General features: G+C 31.9%; 1 protein-coding gene across 1 annotated transcript in view; it reads left to right on the plus strand.

Annotated features, from left to right (window-relative positions):
- p115 (General vesicular transport factor p115) overlaps window positions 1–22441 on the plus strand; it is a 94194-nt gene that overhangs the window by 44299 nt on the left and 27454 nt on the right. The window contains exons 12-16 of the mRNA XM_035360774.2: window positions 5058–5263; window positions 12233–12343; window positions 16528–16649; window positions 16763–16944; window positions 19753–19868. Coding sequence (XP_035216665.1) covers window positions 5058–5263; window positions 12233–12343; window positions 16528–16649; window positions 16763–16944; window positions 19753–19868 — 737 coding nt within the window. The remainder of the gene's footprint in view (window positions 1–5057; window positions 5264–12232; window positions 12344–16527; window positions 16650–16762; window positions 16945–19752; window positions 19869–22441) is intronic.

Consider the following 22441-nt stretch of genomic DNA (forward strand, 5'->3'; position numbering starts at 1 on the left):
GGAACGCTGAAACTAAAGCCCATGTACTTATTTATATAGCAAGACCTTGGAGCCTTGTTGTTAAAGAAATTAAATTGGTAAGATGGTCATTTGAGGTGAGAAAACACTTCCACAGACTGGCTCACATACCAAATTATCTTTCCTGGTGAAAGGAGTACTTCTGAAGCTTACCGTATAGTTCAGGTTTTAGCATAGTCTCCTGTACTCCCCAAGTACACTGTGCACCAATGGTATTTTATGTCAAAAAGATTTTTGGGAAAGCTGTGAGAGTTCTGTGAAATGATGGTGAACATTAACATGTTGACAGCAGCGTGGATATTCATTGTTCTTTTCATGCCGCAGCGCTCGAATTAGCGTTCCATTTTGTGAATATCCCTAGTGAAGCAATAGTAACAAAAAAAGGATAAACATTCTTTAAATTCATACGAAGGATACGCAGTGAAGACGAGAAAGCGATGCAAAGAATGCTATAAACGCTTAGCAATCCTAAAAGATACTCAGTACGCCAGGAATAGAACAAAGAAAGTAACAATATGTTGCGATAATTGTAAGGGCAAGCCAGCACTTTGTTTAGCCTGCTTTAAAAAACTGCATAGAGAAAATTAATAATTATATTTAAATTATAAGTTACCTTTTAAGTTATTTGTTTTGTATTGAATGTTTGATTATAATGTTGATGTATACTGTTGAATAATTAAAATAAAATTTTGTACTATGTATTATTTGATATACAAGCATGATCCATCGGTGAGTCATGCCGGCCTGCTGAACAATCAAGCATGACCCACCGGTGAGTCTGTCACTCCATGGAACAGACAAGTATGACCCACCAGTGGGTCAGGCCTGCGTCAGTGTGTTAAAAAATGGTGTTCTGCACTTGATATGAGTGGGAGAATTTCCAGTTCCACTGCAGCATTGTCAGAATCTTAAATGTTCTGAATTCATACTTTCCTCAAAGTGTGCTTCTAGATTATTTTGCATTTTTTGTATTTTGGTTTCACATTTTCTGACTGACCTTCTTTCATTTGTTTATTGTTTGATATTTTTTCACAATTTTCACTGTCATGGACAATTAAAGAACAGCAAGTACATGTAAGGCTGTCATGACAGGATATTTTAGCATGACTAAACACTGGCACTGCTAGCATCATGTTGGGTTTGGAGTATAAGGTGTTACAGGACAATTTAGATGTCCAGTTTTATGCTTTTCAGCAGAACAGGCAAGTTGAAAGTCAGGATGAAAATATTGTTGCGTGTGTTATTATTGTTGGTCACGTTATTATTGTTGAATGCACAAGTCCAATAAAAATTTATTTTTATCAAAAGAAATATTTCAGAACTTGGGAATTTTTCACGGGAATATTTGTACAAGTGTTTACGGTATCACACAGTATAATCAGTAGTTACACTTCAAACTCTACTACGAACGTTATGCACAATATAATGCAAAGAGCATCTAAAGAGAAAGCTAATCTGATCTCAGGCTGAACTCACAACAGTAACGACAGCAGCTAACTAAACAACTGAGAGCAAATGCTCTCTCTTCAGCCTTAAATAGTTTTCAACTGGCCGCGAAATATTTCTAGTACTTTCTGCTTCTCGAAATTATTGGAAAGCAGTATGAGAGTGAAATTATGGTTACAGCAAACGTAGTGGTCAATTACATTTATTCAATTTCAGTAGAAATTATGGAGATACCCATTTACCCAGTGTTAAATGCACGTGCCCCTTATTCTTGCTTTACCAGTATAGCTTTCTTTTAAGTTTGTCTTGTGCTGCATTACACAGAAAATTTCTACAATTTTAATTATAATTTTACTAAAATTACCTATGTAAATACGAAATTCATAACATTGCTCCCTTCCCAAGGACTGAACATCTCGGGCAGTACAATCCCTGCACAGGAAGCCGTACTTACAACTGAAGCATCAATGCAGTAATAAACATTACAATACAATAACAAACAACATAAACAATAGTTGCAAAAGGTAACTTAAAACAAATCAAATACTAAATCAATAAATGAGTGTACAAATTTTACAAATAGGCAATGATCTTACACTATTTACATTATATACACTACATACTATGTCCATAGTCAGAAACCAGCCTGTCATAATGAACAACTTTAGGCTTAGATTTTGATGACATACGGATCTAAACTACACCATCATGCAGCCTGTGTATAACTGTGTAAGAACTATTGTAGTCTAGGAGAGAATCCTTTCCATCGAATTGGATTCCACAACCACACCTGGTCTACTTCGTTGAATAGATATCCTATAGCTCTCATGTCTTATTGTGTCTTCGTCATCTCCATCGCTAAGTTGACTCACTCTCATGCAAAATTGTGCATCACTTCAGACCAGGCCTGGAGATTTTGGATGTACTTCTCAGGCAATGAAGACGCATCCAAAGGGCAAACCAAACAAGAGATTACGAAGCAGATGAAGGTTACGACCAAAGAGCATTTGAGATGGGGAATAGCCGGTCTTGAGGACAGCAGTGCGGTAAACCAGTAAGAATAGAGGTAACTTCTTGTCCCAGTCCTGTTGTTTTCTGGAAACTACCAATGAGAGGTTATTAAGGATGGTTCGATTAAACTGTCTACCATGCCGTCTGACTGAGAATGTAAAGGTGTTGTCTGTGTTTTGTCTTTGCCGAGTAGCTTGCAGACTTTTTTAATTACAGCCGAAGTAAAATTTCTCCCTTGATCAGAATGTAACTGAAGAGGCACTCTGAACCTGGAAATCCAATGCTGCACTATACCATTACCTCTGTTACCATGATCGTTTCTTGATCAGGAATAGGACATACTTCAGGCCACTTCGTGAAGTAATCAATGACAATGAGGATGTATTTGTTGCGATCAGTAGTTCATGGCAGAGGTCCCAATATATCAAAGGAGATATGTTCAAAAGCCACTCCTACATTGTAACGTTGTAGCTTTCCTCAGTTGTGTTTCTTCGATCCTTTCCAACCCGCACAGGCACTGCAAGATTGGCACCACTTTTGCGCATCATCCTTTGCATTACTCCAGTAGAAACATTCTTGCTCTCTCTGCAAAGTCTTCATTATTCCAAAGTGGCCTCCCGTAGGGTTGCTATGTAATTCTTTAAGGATGTTGTGGATCTTGGGAGTATCAGCTACCATCAGAAAGCCTATCCATCATCCGATTTGAATTTCCAGCATAAGACACCGTTTCAAAAATGGAGTGAGTCTCAGAGAGCCCAATTTTGTTTTGTCATAGAACTATAGATCGAAGTTCCCTGCCAGGTAGTAGGTTTTTCTGTTTGATAACTCCATTAAGTCAATTAGTGATTAAATGTTGCTGTTTTCCAAGCTGGTCTTTAATGACTTCGTAATCACTCTACGGGTCTGGATCAGCTGATGCTGAAGTTGTGACTTGTCGTACAACTGGATTAAACAGCTTGTATTCCGCTTCAACTCTGGAACAATATTGGCAGCTTTCTGGGCAGGGTGTTCCAGACATGACGTTGGCATTACCATGTGATGATCCCTTCTGATGATGGATAGTGATGTCATATTCCTGGAGTCTCTGTATCCACCTGGCTTTTGGCCTTCAGGATTCTTGAAATTTAAAAGCCAGGTCAACAATGTATGATCCGTGCGGAGCAGGAATTTTCTGCTGTAGAGATAATTATGAAATGTTCTACGGCTTTAACTATGACGGGTAGTCTTTCCTGGTGACACAGTAATTCCTCTTCGATTTAGACAGGCACTTGCCATAGTAGGCCATGACATGTTCTTGGCCGTTTATTTCTTGGGACAAAACAGCACTGCCTTATTTCTCGCATCCATTTCGAGAATAAATGATCTGTTGAGCTGAGGATATGTCAGGATTGGAGCAGATGTTAAAGCTTCCTTCAGGTTGTTAAATGCATCCTCACATTCTTTTGTCCACAAAAACTTCTGATTGCTCTCTGTTAGCTTGTGAAGGGGGTCTTGCGATGGAAGAAAAGTCCTTCATGAAATCTAGTAAGTGCAAAGCCCTAGAAAGCTTCTCCAGCTGATGGACATTTTCAGGGCCTCTACGGTGTTTAACTGTTGGCACTCTTTCAGGATACGTACACACAACTTCAGCAGAAATGACATGTTCGAGGTAAGTCACTTCTTGTCTGAATAATTTTTATTTGGCGGGACTTAACCCTTTCAGTCCTAATGGGCGTATACATCCCAGAGATAAGATTTCATTCCTTATTGGGTAAATAAATCTCATTTTTAAATGGTTTTTAAAGAATTGGGGAACAAATATATGACTAAAGAAACCTGGCAACATTTTTAGATTGCAGATGGCGCACGTATGTTTTTAAGCATGCCGATTGCTCAAAACTATTTTAAATTTGTCTATTTTTTAATTTTACAGTAAGTACAATTACATTTAAGGCATACTTAATATGAAATAGTTCTTATTGTTCTTACTAATTAACGGGTTCTTGACCAACTTTCGTCTTTTCTTGAAACATAGGAAAGTCTGCCACCAACTGCCTTAATTGTTCCTCCATTGCTCTTGCCACTGGCATTCAACCCCAACCCTGACACCAAAAAGAGTTGCAGGTATACAAGTTCATAATAGATTGAATGCATAAGTCAAAAAAAAAAAAATTCAGAACTCTGGAATTTTCCACAGAAATATTCATACAAGTGTTCGCAAAAAATATTGCAGAAGACAAAGTGTTTGTTGGAGTAGAAATTTCAAATACAAAATCATCAGTAATTGTTCCATAAATCATTTTCAAGATATTTTTATTTGCAGTAGTAGTATTTTTATTTGCTTTTATTGCCCTGTATTGATCTTTTTCATATAAATACTTTAAAATATATTTTAATGCTTAAAGTAATATCCAAAAATCTCTTTTGCTTATTTAAATAGTTTTCTGATTTGTTCCAGAAAAGGTCTATTCTTACAACTCTAGATAATAGGCATTTTGTCATAATCAGAACTTTGACCTCTTTATGAATTTGACTGTATATTGTTTTTGTGATTTTTGTTTTAATTGGTTGAGTAGAGACTGAAAATTTTGTTCTTTTTTTAGTAAGTACATTTACTGTTGGCCAGTTACTGTGTAGTGGCTTATTCAGCACAGATACTTTGTCCAATTGGTTTGCAACAGTTGCCTTATCCCACACACTTGTGGATAATCCTACACAGAAAGAACAGCTTTTGCGAGTACAGTTGGCAACCAGCATGGGAAATCCTGCCATTTCACTCATTAATCAGTGTTCTGTTATGTTACAGCAGGTAAAAAGTGCTTTTCTAGGGTCATTTTTGTATGCAGTGCGATTTGAAATTGATAAACTGAATGAACTGTTTGAAATTAATAATTGTATGTAACAAAAAAATTTAGATTTTCTCTTCGCCGCATAAACATATATATATATATGAAGAAATAGAGAGAGATTTTATTTTTTTCATTTATTATGTGTTATTTCAGCAAATCATGCGGTTAAAAAAGTAAAATAATTTGTTTTTCAGAAACCAAAATGTAGAATTTTTACTTGCTGAACACAAAATGCATTTCTGTCTTAACTAAAATAAGATGATGAAATATGTTTTTATTTGTGTATACTCTAAAATTAAACCCATAATCTTATTTTTACTTTTACTGAACTAAAATTACAAAAACAAATTGTAGCCTCTTATGCATTAGTATAATTATTTTTTTTTAATCGACAAATTTTTAGAATGCACCAGTTTTAACAAGCAGCATCATTTCTATATGCATTCCTTTTATTTTATTCAAAGTATCAGGGTATTTATAACAAATTGGGATGTTTTTGTCCTGATCTCAATTTTAAAGTATGCAGTTATGCTTGCAGTAGAAGAAACTGCAGTAAAATTTCTGCAGGAGAAGACTTTATGTTATAAAACCATTAAAAGAACAATTTTTTAAAACTATTTTTAAAGTGATTGCTCTGAAATTTCCTCCAGAGCAAAAGAAACCGAACCCCTAATAAGTTAGCCTAATGATAATTTTAAGATAAACATCTAATTAAACTGTAAAATATATATGTATGTAATGTATAATTTTTTTTGGTAATTATAAGTCGTCATTTTACTTCTGTAAAAATTCGTCAAAGTGCATTGTAATGGCTACTTTAATACAAAAGTGTCAAAATTGTTTTCTGTTTGCATAAAACAAAAGACAAAGACATATCAAATTTCTATAATTTTGTAAACTTGAATGTCAGTTTACATTTTGTGCATATGGATTTGGGTTATTTTAAGAATTTCTGAAAAATTGTAAGTGCATTTAATAAGCAGTGTTGTCGTTTGTTTTCTCTGTTCTATAACTGTAAATTAACATCCCTAAAAATATTAAAAACACATTATATTAAACTTCTTGGAAATTTATTACTTTGCCTAGGAAAAGAAGTGAACTTGTATTGTGCGAGTCCCATTTTATATATATACTGTTCTTGTCGTCATAATGAACTGACTTTGATATGTCCAAAAACTATTAGTGATGATTTAAAATTAATGGGAGTAATTTTTAATTTTTTGGCTGCCTTCAGATTCAAATGTTATAGAAATTGCTAGTATTTATCAAACTGAATGAAAAAGCATGATTTAATGCTAATGTTTTTGCAGAGACTATTTTTAAATATGTACTATTAATTTTTAGTATAAGTCAAATTGTTCTGTTGGGCAAGCATCAGGAAATAGTCTGTAGTTATTATTATTCTGCATGTTCTATAAAGAAAGAGTAAAAATTTTGTGAGAACTTAAGTCCTTTTTATACATTGAGCATTGTATTGATTCTTGCTGGTCACAGTGATTCTTACTTTATTGAGACAAGCTTTAGCAAAATACAAAAATATAGTACAGAAATTATGATAATTTTAAAATTTTAATTGAATTTTTAAATGGATTGATCATAATTCCAAGGCAAGTCCTTAATGCAGATGACATTGGTAGCTGTCTAGAATGTCAGCTAAACTCTCCTCATGTATTGAGTTATTATTAATACATTTAATGAATATGGGGCATCGACTGTACTGATCTCCATAGGCATCGAAAATTTTAGAGCTGTGGCTGCATAATTCAATAAGACAAAAACAGGGTATGATGAATTTTATCCAGAGAATGTCATTAAAAAAAGTTTATTTTATTGAAAAAAATATTGTGTTTAAAATAAACCTTCTCAGGTGAAGTATAAAAATTTTCATGTGGATGTAAATAAAGACTCCATATTTTCATGCCATAATGTGTATAATTTTTAAACACATATATACTTTACAGAACAAATTTTAATCTCACTCTGCCTGTCAGCAGCCGAAGTTTTGTGTTAATGTGCCACATTTATTTTACTACTACAAAATTTATATTGTTTAGGGCATTAAAATTATTTTTAAAGGCCCTCAACGAATATGCACTTATGTCTAGGGCAGAGGTGCCACTAAGATCAAGGTCAGGGGAAAAGTCAGGGGAGTTTAAAAGTACTGATTTATCCTAGCTTCATTTATTTATTTATTTACGAGGCGTATTCGGAAACTAAGTACCGTTTTGAAAATAAAATAGTAAAACAATTTTGTCGAATCCAGTTTTATTTTTACATGAAAATACATGTCTTAAACTATTTTTCAACATAGTTTCCGCCAATGATCAAACACTTGTCATAGCGGGTGACCAGTTTTTGTATACCATCGTCAAAGAAACTTCCCGCCAGTTTCAATAACCCCGACTCCACAGCATTTTTCATGTCATTGTCAGATCCAAAGCGCTTGCGACCAAGCTCGCGCTCCATGTGCCGGAACAAGTGATAGTCGGACGGCACCAAGTCTGGGCTATACGGCGGGTGATCGAACTGCTCCCAATGAAACTGTCGAATTAACGATTGAGTGACACCAGCAGTATGGGGCCGAGCATTGTCATGGAGCAACACAATTCCTTTACTGAGCATTCCTCTTCGTTTGTTTTGAATGGCACACCTTAGTTTTGTTTAAGTCTCACAATATCGAGCCGCATTAATGGTTTCACCTCTGGGAAGAAATTCAGTAAGCAAAACGCCTTTCCTATCCCAGAAGACAGTGCACATGATTTTTTGTGATGACATTGTCACTTTGAACTTTTGTTTTTTCGAAGAATGAGTGTGTTTCCACTCCATTGATTGTTGTTTCGATTCTGGTGTGAAATGACACACCCAAGTTTCATAACCTGTCACAATTTGGTTTAAAAAGTTTTCTCCCTCATCACTGTACCGCATGAGAAATGTCAGGGCACTACCAAGTCGCTTTGTTTTGTGAACATCAGTGAGCATTTTTGGAACCCATCAGGAACACGGCTTGCGATAATTCGAGCGGTCAGACACAATTTCGAACAAAACAGTACGTGAAATTTGTGGAAATGCCTCTGAAAGAGTTGTCATTGTGAAGCGTCTGTTCTCATGAATTGCTTCATCAACTTTCCTTACCAAATCATCGGTGACAACAGAAGGCCGACCACTCCGAGCCTCGGCGTGGACATTTGTTCGACCTGCATTAAACACTCTTACCCACTTTCTCACCATTCCATCACTTATCGCGTATTCACCGTAAACTTCTGTCACTTGACGATAAATTTCGGCTGGTTTAACATTCCTCGCGTTCAAAAATTTAATCACGGCACGAATCTCGCAGTCAGCAGGAGAACTAATTGTCTTAAACATTTTGAATGTGTGCAGCAAACTGAAAACACAACATAGAGCAACCAAAATGGCAATAATTGAAAGTCAGTAAACAAGAAAGACTAGTGCGCATGCGCGGGACGCCTACCACAGCGCTGCGACGGCGCTAGAATGAAATGGTACTTACTTTCCGAATACGCTACGTATTTGTATTTCCTTTTCAGAAAGTGTGTTACCCAGTACAAAATACACTTTTTATCTATCTATGACTCTTTTCTCCACTTAGTAGTGAGCTGTAGTTCATCCTTTTCTTTAAAAATGCAATCATTCTGCCGCTTTTTTCCTTACAAATATAATTGTCCATCAAAAGTAAATAGTGTGATTTAGAAGTCATTACTGTAGGTGGCTATGTATTATAATGAAGAGTTATATTAAATAAGCATATTTTTCAGTGTGATGCGTTTATGCCCTCAGTTCTATTTTCGAATATTATTGGAATAACATTTATTGTGAATGGTATACTATCTGAAATTTCTTTTGCAGAATAATGTTTTTTCCAGAATTTGATAATTTTTTAAATGGTTTAAATATTTGTGTCTTACATATACAGTAGAATATCAATATTTCGGGAATTCATGTAACCTGCAGTCAACTTTGAATGTAAGCAAATAAAATGTTGTTTCTAAGAAAATTCAGCGTGTCAAATTTAAGAGGAATTTTTCTTATGTGCAAGAAAACAAAATTTTTAACAAAAGTACTTTATTTATAAGATATTTGGATTTAAAAATATGAATTAATTTTGTTATTGAACTTATTTAACATTATCTGAATCATCACTTTCTTTGTACAATAAATGCATATACCATGCATCTGGGCAAATTTTTGCTTTAGAAGAATTTCTACATTTTTTTTATGAATATTTCACTATCCTTTTGTATAGTTTTGTATTTATTTGGTTAATTGGTTTTGAAATTCGTATTCATATATCAAGAGTTTATTTGCCTACAACTTTTGAGATGTTGCATTCAAACTTAACGTTATTGGTTGGTTGTTTACATTCCATGCAACGTGCATTTGTGATTACGTTGGCAATATATAAGGTGAGACTTAATTTTTTTTTTTAAATTCTCTAATATTAAAAATGGAAAACTTGATGAAGAAAATGTAGCTGAAGAACAGAGAATTTTTTTTAATAAATCCAAAGCTTCAATTCTACCAGATCCTGTTTATTTTAATGGAGTGTGCAGGGAAACGGCAGAATTATTGTAGAGATTGAACTGAAAGAATACATTACTGCTAGAGTTTTTATAAAAAAATGTATTAATGAATTTATTTTTCTCTCATTTAAGAATATAAATATTCATTTGAAAGTAATTTCGTTAGTGGATATATATTTTTAGCATTAAAATTCTTTCAATGTGTTTTGCAACAATAAGTTCTTCTTTCCTCAACAGTTTTCCCTATTTTCTCTCTCCAATGTAATTTTCCTTTGCATTTACAATTTCTTCATTTGTAATTATTTAAAAAAAATAAAACTGTTTTGTTTTCAATAAACCGTGATCAATTAATTCTGAAGGTATGGATGTCTTTGAATTAATTATTTATGTGCATAAACAATCCAAATGTAATGTAAAATTTAGAAAGGGAGAAACATAAGCAAAACCGAGAAATGCAGATCTATAATCCAGTCTACTAATCTTCATCTATTATCCAGTCTCCTACAATATAAGCCTATTAATCTGCACAATGTTGGTTCCAAGTTGTACAAAATATCAAAGTTCGATTTTTGTTTCATTTGCTTCTAAATAATGAACAAATTTTGATTTCACCCTCATGAAAAGTCACCAACTCCTAGGCGACTTTTTGAATTGAAGAAAAATGCTTGTTAAATTTTCTTTATGGCTGTGGGAGATATTCACAATTCTTCACAAAATTTCATTTATGTATTCTCAATAATAAATAAAGTGAATTAATTGTGTTGTAAAGGAGATAATATGGCTGTATTCAAACCATTTCCAACCTTTAATCTAAGATTTTGCTTGCAGTTTTTCCATTTCCACACAATTTGGTCATTTAGAAAGTATGCACAATAGATGTCATTGCAATGGAATACTTCAGTTTTATCATTTTAATTTAGCATTTCTTCACATATTTTGTTAATTTTATGATATCTGAAATTTTTAAAATTTGTGGCTATCCTCGTCATCTTGAAATATGATGGTTATAAACAATCCCAGAATTTTTGAAGTTCTAGACAATCAGTGTGATTGGGCCCTGTGTCAATGAAATATATTCATATTTCAAAGCAAAATCTTCCTTCATTTAACTGTCACTGAGAACAACTTAATTGGTGCCTTTCAAAAATTGGCTTCTTGGGCTTATGTTACCTATGCTAAGCAAGCATTTTTAAAGATATCTGTAGAATTGCTTGCATTGCTCATCACAGCATATTTCATATTAAAATATTTCAATAGTTTTAGTATGATATTACTGTCACATTGATTTTAAAAGGGTTATTTTATATCTGCATTTCAGTGCCTGCAAAATTCTGATATCTATTAGCTGATTGATGGGTATAAATTTTCAAGAGAAGTGTGAAATGAAGATGTTATTGATTACTAAAATTTTAATTCTAATAAATATAATAAGAGACTGAATGAAATAATAAGCTGAATAAAATCAGTTTATGAAAATGCCCAATATGTGGTGTTACCTGAACGCAAGTTAATCGAAACCTAATTCTTTCTCCTTTTCCTCTGCTATGCCAACAAAAGAAATTCAATGTGTGCAACATTTTAAATAAACATTATCTTTGAAATTGCACTTGTTTTGGTCAGGCTTAAATAAGGTAGAAATATGCTGCTACTATGTCCGCTCAAAATTAGAAAATGAAAATATAATTTGCTAGCTGGGAGCCAGAACAACCATATAAAGTCAAAACAACATGCAAAATGATTCAATATCATTGTGGATAATGATGTTTCTTTTTTAAAATTTAAGAATCTAATCTTAAATTTTACATAATTCTTAAATTTTCAATTATAGTACTGAATTTATAGAATTAATACTTAAATCTTTGTACATCTTTGTCTTTATAAACATATATGCAAGGGATCTTAATAAAATTGTGATCAAAATATTAAAAACATACTTTTGTGTGTCTAGTGTACACTTTGCAATTTTTTTAACTGGACTTTAAAAATATAAATGAGAGCAAAAATTTTTCATTCCAGAATATATAGTATCTTTCAGTTTTCTTCAAAATTTTCATTTTGTTTTGGTTGGTTTATTTAATTATCGCAAAGCACTTGAGAGCTATCTGCCTAAGTGAAAAGATGTCTTTGTGCAGGACTTTCTAAGAAAAGCTTGCTCATATACATGTTACACATAGGAAAAACCATGAAAGCATGCACACCGAGATTTGAACATTGGACTTACCATTGTTCATCAACTTTACCTCTCGGCTGCTGTGGGTCTTTTCATTTTGTATCATGAATAATGATTGTAATATGTAAAAATGTTTTGGATTTCTTTGCTTGTAAGTGTACCTTGTATTTTCAGTGCAATGAGTTAATTTTTATTATCAGTCTTGAATTACTTTACAGGGTGCTAAATTACAGACTAGGTTAGGCCTTCTGATGTTAATGAGTACTTGGCTTGCCAATTGCACAATAGCTGTGATGCGTTTCCTAAGCATACCAACAAATATTCCATTTGTATCCTTTCATAGAAATGATTATGTGAACTGTTTAATATTTTAAATAGATGTTCTTTCTCTATGCTAGCATATGATAGGTATGTGTAGTATTTAATATCCTCTGCAGTAATTAAACTTTTATTATTATGATAGTTAATATGTTTTAAGAAATATTCACTGATTCTGAATTACAAGAATTAACATTATATTAACAAATGTACCTTATTTTATTATAAATTTCTGGTGATCAAATGGATGAGAAGTACGCCAGTGTGAAATTTTAAGGCCAAACAGTTAACTTTTATTTTTAAGAGAACTTATTATAACTAAGCAATGACTTGCAGAGGTAGCAAAGAAGTAATATGGAGATATATCTCATATAATATAGTATTATTAAACTGTTGCTTTATTGAATGTGATAGGCTAATCTACACATCATACTTATTCTTTTAAGTTAATTTAATATATATCACAGTTATTATTTTTCTACATTATTTAAGTCAGTGAAACTATTAACACTCTGACTGGGCAGGGTTTTCATTAAGAAAGCACAAATTTCCCAGAACTATTATGAGAAAACATCATTTTCTTGATGTTAATGTAAAAATTTTTCTGATATTTTATACTTGGATTTGTGTACTTTTAATATATTGGCTTAATTTCTTTGACATGTTTTAATATGCACGTATATATACATTCTTATAGATATCACAAAAAATATTCCAGGCCATATATATATATACGGCCTTGCCAGTTAGAGTGTTAAAAGTGTGTCATTAAATTAATAATTGGTTTCATTTTAGGTGGCTTAGGAGGTAAAAGTGATCTGCAGCCAATAATTGGAGTTTTGTTGTATTGAAAATTAATTTCATTTTTGACTTATTATTTTCGAATTATATCATCTTTAACCCTTTTGACTCAACTTTTGCATGATTAAAATTTAATTATGAAAAGTACTTTAATTTAATGTTGACATACTAAAAGAAGTGTAATATGAGTTTAAAGTTTTTAACTTTCCCCATTTCCTGGAAATCTCCTGGGACAATATGTCTGAATCGTATTGTTCGACTGGGACTATTTGTCCCAATCATCTAGGATTAATCCCTTTCTCAGAAGACAAAACAAAAATTTGTGCTATTATATAATGTGAATATTACAAAATGTAAACTCTGCCACATGCACCAGTTCATGTACAACAAAAATTTTCATATATTTTTCACAAACATAAACATAATATATCAACATGTAGTAATTTGATGACTGATGGGTCATATTAACCCACTGTTCAATACAATTGAGACAGTATATCCCACAAAAAGAATGTATTCAAAATTTCTTAAATCTGACATTAAAAGAGTTAGATTACTACTTAATAAGAACTATTTCATACTAAGTATAATTATATTTACTGTGAAATTAAAAAATAAATAAATAAACAAATCCAAACTTAAGTAATCGGTCTGCTCAAAATCATAAGTGCAGCATTTGCAATTTAAAAGTTTTGCCAGGTTTCTTTAATCATATATTTGTTCCCTAATTCCTTAAAAACACTGCAAACGTAAAAGCTCTATTTAAAAGGGGGCTGTTTACCCAGGTAGGCCCCAAAATATAATCTCTGGGACTCGTGTGCCTATTAGGACCGAAAAGCAGGAGATGTGAAAAGTGAACAGTGCCCTCGCTGGGATTCGAACCACGGACCTCTCGAATACACGTCGAGTGTGCTAACCATTACACTAAGAATATTTCTATGTAGTAATGCGATTAAGAGGCAGTCGACCTAGTGCAGCCTTTACCAATATATTATAAATAGGGTATCTTTAATGATGAGTTGAATCCAGTAAGATGGAACATACTTTTTGAACCTAGTGCAGAGTCTCTAGAAGCGAAGTAAACGTGGCACCATCTTTTGGCAAAAATTGTAGTAGAAAAGAAGAACCACTTTTGGTTTTAGACCAAAAATGGAGTGTGGGCGGGGCTGAGGCCCGAACCCGCAATGTGAGGATCTGCAGCTTGAGAACTTCTGCCGCTCGGCTATGCTTGTCTTGAAAGGAATTTGCTTATTAATCTTGATCTGCAAAATTCAAAATAATCTCGATGGCTTGAAAACCTAGACAAAGTTTCTGTATATTAAATGTAGCTGATTTAATTCTCTGAGCTATTGTAGTTATTGATTTCATAAGGTAAAGGGTTTTCTGATCTTTGAAAATGTTAATGATTTCTGCTAAATTTTCCTATGGGTTTTTCTGCTTAATTTTGCCACTGTAAAGTTTTTTAGGTATTTCTTGATTAGTTTGGACTGAAGCTTGAATGAATTCGGGGATGTCATCTTTAGTGGAAATTTCTTATGGTTTTTCTATCTTCTCTAAATGATTGAATCTTTTTCTATATATCTTACAACCACGATAAAAAGAAACGTGATTTTCATGACAGTAAATGCATGTTGGTTTTTCACTGTTTTTAATTTACAGGTATTGGATCTGTAATTTTTTTCGCACTTACAGCATCTGACCTTTTAAAAGCAGTTATTTTGGGAGTGTCTGAACTCCTGGCAATTGAAACATTGAATTGGGCGTTTTCTGGGCTGATATTTTTCTATTGTGATAGTGAATCCAAACATATTTTTTAATTAATGCATTTCTCTCCTGTAGAGTTTCTTTTTAGTTTAAGGGAAAATATAGGTAAACGGATAATTTGGTCTTCTGTTTTCTTCGTGAATTGCTTTACTTCAATTGTGGGGAAGCTTCTGCATTCTAAAACTGCGTGAATTGCTTGCTCGGTGTAGGATCTTCTTAAGTATAACTTTAATTGAAGAGGCTGAGGAAATTTGGTATGTATGAAAATTAATCTGTGCTTTTTGGAATTCATCAACTGTAGTTTTATAATCGACTTCATTGGTAGTGTAAAAGAAAATCTGTTTGGCTTTGATTGTAACTTCAAATTTGTTTTTACATATTTCTCAGAGCATTTTATCTATTTCAGGCCAATCAACATCGTTTTCCGGAATGACTAATGGAGGAATTTTTGTTTTATTTTCTGGGTTATTCTTTGTTATAGTCGTCTGCGTTTCATCTGTAACTTTCATAGCTTCATTAAGAGTTTCAAATCTGTTATTTTGTGGAATATCTGGTGGTGAAGTAGACTGTATTTTTTTTTTTTTTTTTTTTTTTTTTTTTTTTTTTGAGTTTGCCAATTGTTCTGATTTATTGTTTTATCATCTGTTTCAGAATTTGGGAGCTCCGGGGTGTTCTGAATGCTTGCTAAAATTAACTGATTTTGTTGAAATTCTTCTTGTAACTGTGAACTTTTTTCTATCGCTAGTGGGGAGGTAAATGTCTTCGTAGACTCAATACAGTTTAATTTATTGGTGATTTCGTTTTCTAATTTGAGTGTGAAATCTTTTGGGTTAATTGGAAGTTGAGTATTAAGATATTCTTCCAAGATAGCTTATGTTAAATTAGGAAAAACTTTTCTGTGTTTGTTAACTACTGCTGTAAAATTTGAAGGGGAGGGTTTGAATTTCTTAGTATTATCAGCTATTTTCTTAGGACTTCCTGCAGTTTTCTTTTCTCTGGGATTTACTTTTCTTAGTAGAAATTAGAGTAGCAATTATACTTTGAAGCAACAGGTCATCTTAAGCAATTACAGGTATATCCTTGGATGTAGTCGATTTTCCTGAATAATTCAAATAAGTAGAATCATTATCACCATCATAATCGCTGAAAGTAGCATGCCAAGGAATTTTTCCCCTATCAGGTGGTTCTTTATTACTGGCCATATCAAGGAGAACAAGCAAAAATTATATTTACCAAAAATTAAGTCTAAGAGCAGTCTGAGACTCGCATGTCGCAAGAGCATTACTCTTAAGAAGGCGGGAGAAATACCTTATATACTCCTCCTTTTAAAGAGTGACTGGGGATTAGGGTACCCAATCGCCAAATCCTGGTGGTGGAGAATCGGCTAATAAATAATTAAGTGAAACATTTAACTATTTGAGTTGTCTCAGATTGATCTTAAAACTATTTAATTTAAATAACAGAAGCAAAATGAGTTTGTTAGTCTGCATTTCTCATTTTTTCAGTAATCATTGTGATAGAAGTTCTATATTTATCAGGACTTGTAATCTTTTTCCATATGTATTGTATCTTTTGCATTTCAACTGTACCTTTTCTAAGGAGTTGTGAGAAGTTTCTTAATTCATTGAAGCTTACCTCTCAAGTGAATTTAGCAGAAGGTGATGAGCATGAAGATCTTGTTCAAGGGATATGTGCTTTTCTTCTGGGTATTTGCATAGAATTTAACGATAATTCTCAACCTGGCTTTACAAAGTAAGCTTTTGTATTTTTTAAACACCTTCAATTTTATACAGACTACTTATAAAGAGTGAATGTTCTAATTCGAATTGTAATTAGTGATGTAACTATTTTTTAATTTTATTCAGAGATGACTTGTGCCAATTAATTGTAAAGCGTATTGGTTTAGAGACATTTCTGGACAAGCTTGTAGCTGTTACAAAGAATGAAAGCTACAGCCGAGCTGCCCAAAACCCTCATCTTAAATTTAAACAACCATCTGAAGTGTTATTTGACTATGAATTTTGTCGTCTGTTTAAGTCTTTAGAAGGTAAGTCTTATTTATTTATTTATTATTCTGAAGAAATTGGTGGTCTTCTGATAGTTTAATAATATTAAGGATTAAATATGGAGTATAAAATAAGATTTGTTGAATAACTAAGATTTATTGTAAAAGTTAACATATAAATACGTTGAAGAATCAAAATGCATATAAATTTAAAATAAGTAAAATATTTCAGGTTCACACACTAAAAACCACATTTAAACATTAGTAAATTGAGAGTTTTTGCAAATTGGACATCTGCATCATCAACTAGAATCAGAATCAATAGTTTGATCATATTCTCCTTCATTTATTGCTGTTTTCCACAAGCTTGCTTTATTTTTGAGGATCTGTATTTGAATATTGATCCTGAAAAATAATGCAGGCCTGCATAATCCACAAGCTTGCTTTATTTTTGAGGATCTGTATTTGAATATTGATCCTGAAAAATAATGCAGGCCTGCATAAAACAGCAGTAAAAGGCCAGTCAGCCGATCAAGAGAACTTAATCTAGTCATTCATTCTATTTCTACCCAACAAAGCAGACTGGCCATCTGTGAAAGCTTCTAACTTGCTAATATTTAAATAGAATTTTTAACATGGCAACCTAGAATATTTTATTTTGTTTCTTAACTCCATATTTAAGTATGTCTGTAAAACTAGTTTTATTAGAAAATAAATTGTCTTGCATTTTCCTAAAAAGTTGTCTCAAATTATGCTGTTCCAAATTATGTTCTGTATTTGATATTCTTTGATTTAAACAGGTTTGAAAATTCATGGAAAAGTATGATTTTAATATTTCTTATGTCATTTCTTTAAAATTATTAATTAGCCATTGTGATCAGTATAATGGTTAGCATTGCTGGCTGCCATCTTTGGGCCTAGGTCCAAATCCAGAGAATGCTTGGATGTTAGTAAGAGTAAAGTATGTTTTTGGTATGGCTTAATCCCACTGGAGATTCTCTTCCAAAATTGGAATGCAGCTGGGCAAAGTCCTGCTGTCACCTATTAGGTCCCCAAAGCTCCTATCAATGACAAATGCAATCCTATTAAAAAATTCTCAATAAAACTTTTCCAGTGCTGACCCATCAAACTGCTGCATAGTAGGGTAAGTCAGGATATTTTGTTTTTGATCTCTAATAAAAAATCATAACTTTGTTGATGATTAAGTCCTCGAGAGCAAATAAAATTAACTGCTAGTACAAGTGGTTAAACAAAACATGACAGATTAAGGTGTTTTCCATAGACAGCCTGCTGGTAAATAATACAGTAAGTTACCAGAGATTTTGAGCATGTAACTTTTTCACAGGCTTTAAAAAAATTTCTAACCAATTCCCTACCCATTTCACACATATTTGTAGCACCGTCCATTGTGACACATTTTAACTCGTTCTATTGTAAATTGTCCTGTGTTAGTTTTTTGTACTTCCTTGAACATATCTTAGTCTCTAATTGTTCCATACAGACAATTCATTGATGTTAATTCTTCAGTCACCTGAAATTCAGTATTGTGACTACAAATAAACAGTATAATTGTAAAATATAATTGGATTAGAGACATCTCTGGACAAGCTTGTAGTTGTTACAAAGAATGAAAGCTACAGTTGAGCTGCCCAAAACCCTCATCTTAAATTTAAACAACCATCTGAAGTGTTATTTGACTATGAATTTTGTCATCTGTTTTTCCAACCATTAGTTAATGTCAGTCAGCTCATCAACAGCCAATGAAATGCACTGAACTTTTGGGGGGGGGGCTTGTGTTTTGATTGACTCTTGATGTGTCTTGCAATGTCATCAACTCTTCTAATAGCTATTTTTGCCAAAGAACAGATAAAAAATCCATTTTCTTTGAGCACATTTCTTCTGCTATAACTAGCAGAAATGATTTAATTCACCATTAGTAAACAGTTTTCTGATCTTAGTTAATAAATGAGCTAATTGTAGGCTTACTTTAATTATTGTCTAATTTTCATTTTTTACTTTTATGAATAAATTACACTATGATGTAGCACTCTATTTTAAATTTTCCAATTTTAGCAATTATTCATTTTCTATGAGTTTTGAAAATTGTGTCATGTGCCTGGTTTGGTTATAACAATAGCTGCTGTACTTTTTCCATGCAACTGTTATGTCATTACACAATAATCATAATACTTTGTCATTTAATTCTACGACAAAATGATTTACACTCCATTATGCTTAAAGCATGGCATTCAGAGTCCTTCTTTCTCTTATTATTTGACCTTGAGAGTGACATGCTAGCAATGGGCAACAAATAAAATAAGATGAGAAGACTAAAATGTCAAATAAAGAGCACCAATAGTCTATAAGCATCAATAGACAATACCATGTGCACTGTTATGACAATAGTTATTTTATAGCAACAGCAGGCTACAAAGTGTGAATACATGATGCCATGAGCACCGTATGCAGTTATCATTTGCAAGATCTGAACACAGCTATCAGCAATTACATTAGAACATGTAAATTTGATTTATGTAAAATCTTTTCAATAATTATTTTGTTTTAAGATTTCAGTGAGTTTTATAACAAATTTAAACGGTATTGGGGCTATGTTTTCAGTTGTGTTATGTAAAAAAAAATGGGGGCTATAATGACATTCATTACTGTGTTTCACATATTATTTATTTTTTAAAACCTTGTCTAAGGAGTAGATTAACTTTCTTGGTTTTAAATTTTTTGTTAGTTTTTGTGCTTTTCTTTTTATCTTAATCTTTTGCATAAATCTCTTAATGATTAATATTATATATGACTTCCCAAAATAAAAAGTTTTATATTCATCATTTTGTGCAGGAATAATTATCAAAGCAGTTCAGCCTAAGCCCAAACTCCTCAATGGGCCAGAATCTTCTATGACGCCTGAACAGCAGGAATTACTTAGGCAATATAAAGACCTCATTAGAGAACAGGTAATTTAAAATATATTTTCTGTTTGTAACTATTATATTTTTAGAAGTGTATTATATTGTGCAGATTTTAAATTTTTGAAATCATTTTTTTATTTTACTTTTTAAGGACTTTTTAATTTTGATAGAACAATTATGGATATGTATTTGTGAATGCAGCAGGCTATGGATATTAGAAAAAGAATGTCCTGTTCTTGTTTTAAGATTCTGAAGTAATTTAATAACAAATTCTTATTATTAAATATAACTTATTATGAGAATAGTAAATTGTATGTATTTTTAATTAATAAGAATCCTGATTTGAAAAAAACCTTGTCAGAACTTTTTTATTCTGTTAAAAATGCACACAGAAAATTTATGAAGCTGTAGTTTTTTTAAGTGTGCCAAATTTATGATATAATTGCTGTTCATAAATTTGCTTTATACAAGTCAAAATATTCATATTAATGGAAAAAAGGATTAGGAATTTTTTTTTTAAATGGCTGGGTGCTTTATTTAATAGCCGTTAGCTTTGTGCCATTGCAAGGGTCGCGGAAGTGGGGACCATTTCATCATGGAAGCACCTAGTGGGTGGTCACCATTGTCTCCTATGAAGGGATGGACTGAACCTTCTCCAGAATTCAAACCCAGTCCCATTGTTAAAGCAGCCAGGGTCACTAACCACTATACTGGCTGGGCGGTAGCTTGGAATTAAAATAGAATATATGGTAAAAAGTTTGAAATTCGGACATCCAATCTCCAGACTTCCAGTTAAAAATAAAATTCATTTAGGTTTTTGATGTTATTATTTTAATAGTTTAGGGATGGAAAACATAATATTCAAGAAAAATCGTGTAAAAGCATGGAGTATTGTATTATTAATATTGAAATTATGCATTATTTCTTTCTATTTATAGAGCTTCTTCCTAAAATATTTTCTCAAATATGACATGATTTTTTTTAGCTTCTGAAGCATCTTTTAAATCAAAAAAATATAAGTCAATTTAAAATTAATGCTCTATTCGGTCCATTTCAAATTAGAGCGCCTTTTATTTTAATAGCAAAATACATTAAATAGTACTTAACTTTCTCTGAATATTTTTGAAAGGGAATAAAATAAGGATTTTTTTTAATATTATGTAACTGAGATATTATATAATATAAGGGGAATAATTATTTTAATTATACTTATCAGATTTTTTTACACTTAATTTCAACAATACATATTTCAAAACTCTTTTTTTTTTTTTATTACTTAAGTACACATCTCATAGAATTTGCTTTACAATACCTTTTAACAGATTGCTTTCCAGTACGAACAATTCTTGCTTAAATATTTTTATAATGTATTTGTCAACAGGATTTCAATTTATGTTTACAATTCAATGCTAAGTTTATTATATATTTAGATAATATTTATAATCATTATAAATTTAGATACATTATTTAATAATTAGATTTCTTCACAGTAACTTTCACTTGTTTATGAATGAATAAATCCTTCATTTCAAATACATTTATAAATAATTTAATAAATATTTACGTCTTTTGTTAAAGGCAGATACATGCTTTCTGCAAGTACATGCATAAATACCCATACATATTTCATATTTTTCATTTCAGGCATGTGCAAATCTTTAATTTCTGTGCATTCCCTATATTTTTCAAGTAAAGTAATTTACACTAATTTAACATATACCCAAAAGTTTTACATAAGAAATATGTATAAATATAATTTGAATGAAAATTATACGCATTATTTTTAATACCCACTGAAAAGTAAGTTTTTCTTCAAAATTACTTCACGGTGACATCTCTCCCTTTAGGCAAATAGCCCTTGCATGCCTTACTCTATTTAATAAAAACTTAACCTGACCTATATGCCTAATTACAAATATTTTAACATGCATAATTTTATATTTACATTTAGCCATCAAGTTTCAAACTTTTAACAAAACACGTTTTAGGATACATTCATCTTCAAATTTAAATCTTATACTAAATATATTTTGACAGAGCACTCAATACCTCTTTTATCAATTTTACACAGTTTAATAATTCTCTGATAATATAATAAATAATAATAACTAAGTAAAATGTGTAAGCCCAAAGTGATTGTTTTTCAGATATATAAAAATAAAATGATGAGTTTAAAAGGAGCAACAGTAAAGCCTCTCCTCTAAAAAATTTTAAAAAGTACATGTTGAAATAATATGTGGATGTGGAAAAATTTTATTTTATTTAAATCTTTTTGGCATTTTGAACATAAAATAGAAGTAGCAAATACTCTATCAAGGCTATTGAAAGATGTATACAATTTTAAAGTTACCGTAGGGTATTTTTCATTCTTTAAGCATCACGTTTTTGCTAAAATCTATATTTTTGTAGCTTAGAATTATAGCTTAGAATTTTATAAAGCAAATTCATAATCAAAATCGGGATTTTTATTTATCGAAAAATAACCAAGATGGGATTTTTGCGTAAATGTCACTAAACTACACAAATTGCTATTATCCATCACACTATGAATGTTTCTTCATGCGAAAGTGTCCCGTTTTTCGATTTGTATGGAACTGTCGTGTGTCGAAATACTATCG

The sequence above is a fragment of the Stegodyphus dumicola genome, chromosome 4, assembly GCF_044657685.1.
Source record: "Stegodyphus dumicola isolate Sdum_Otavi_A_Nest chromosome 4, ASM4465768v1".
Taxonomy (NCBI): domain Eukaryota; kingdom Metazoa; phylum Arthropoda; class Arachnida; order Araneae; family Eresidae; genus Stegodyphus; species Stegodyphus dumicola.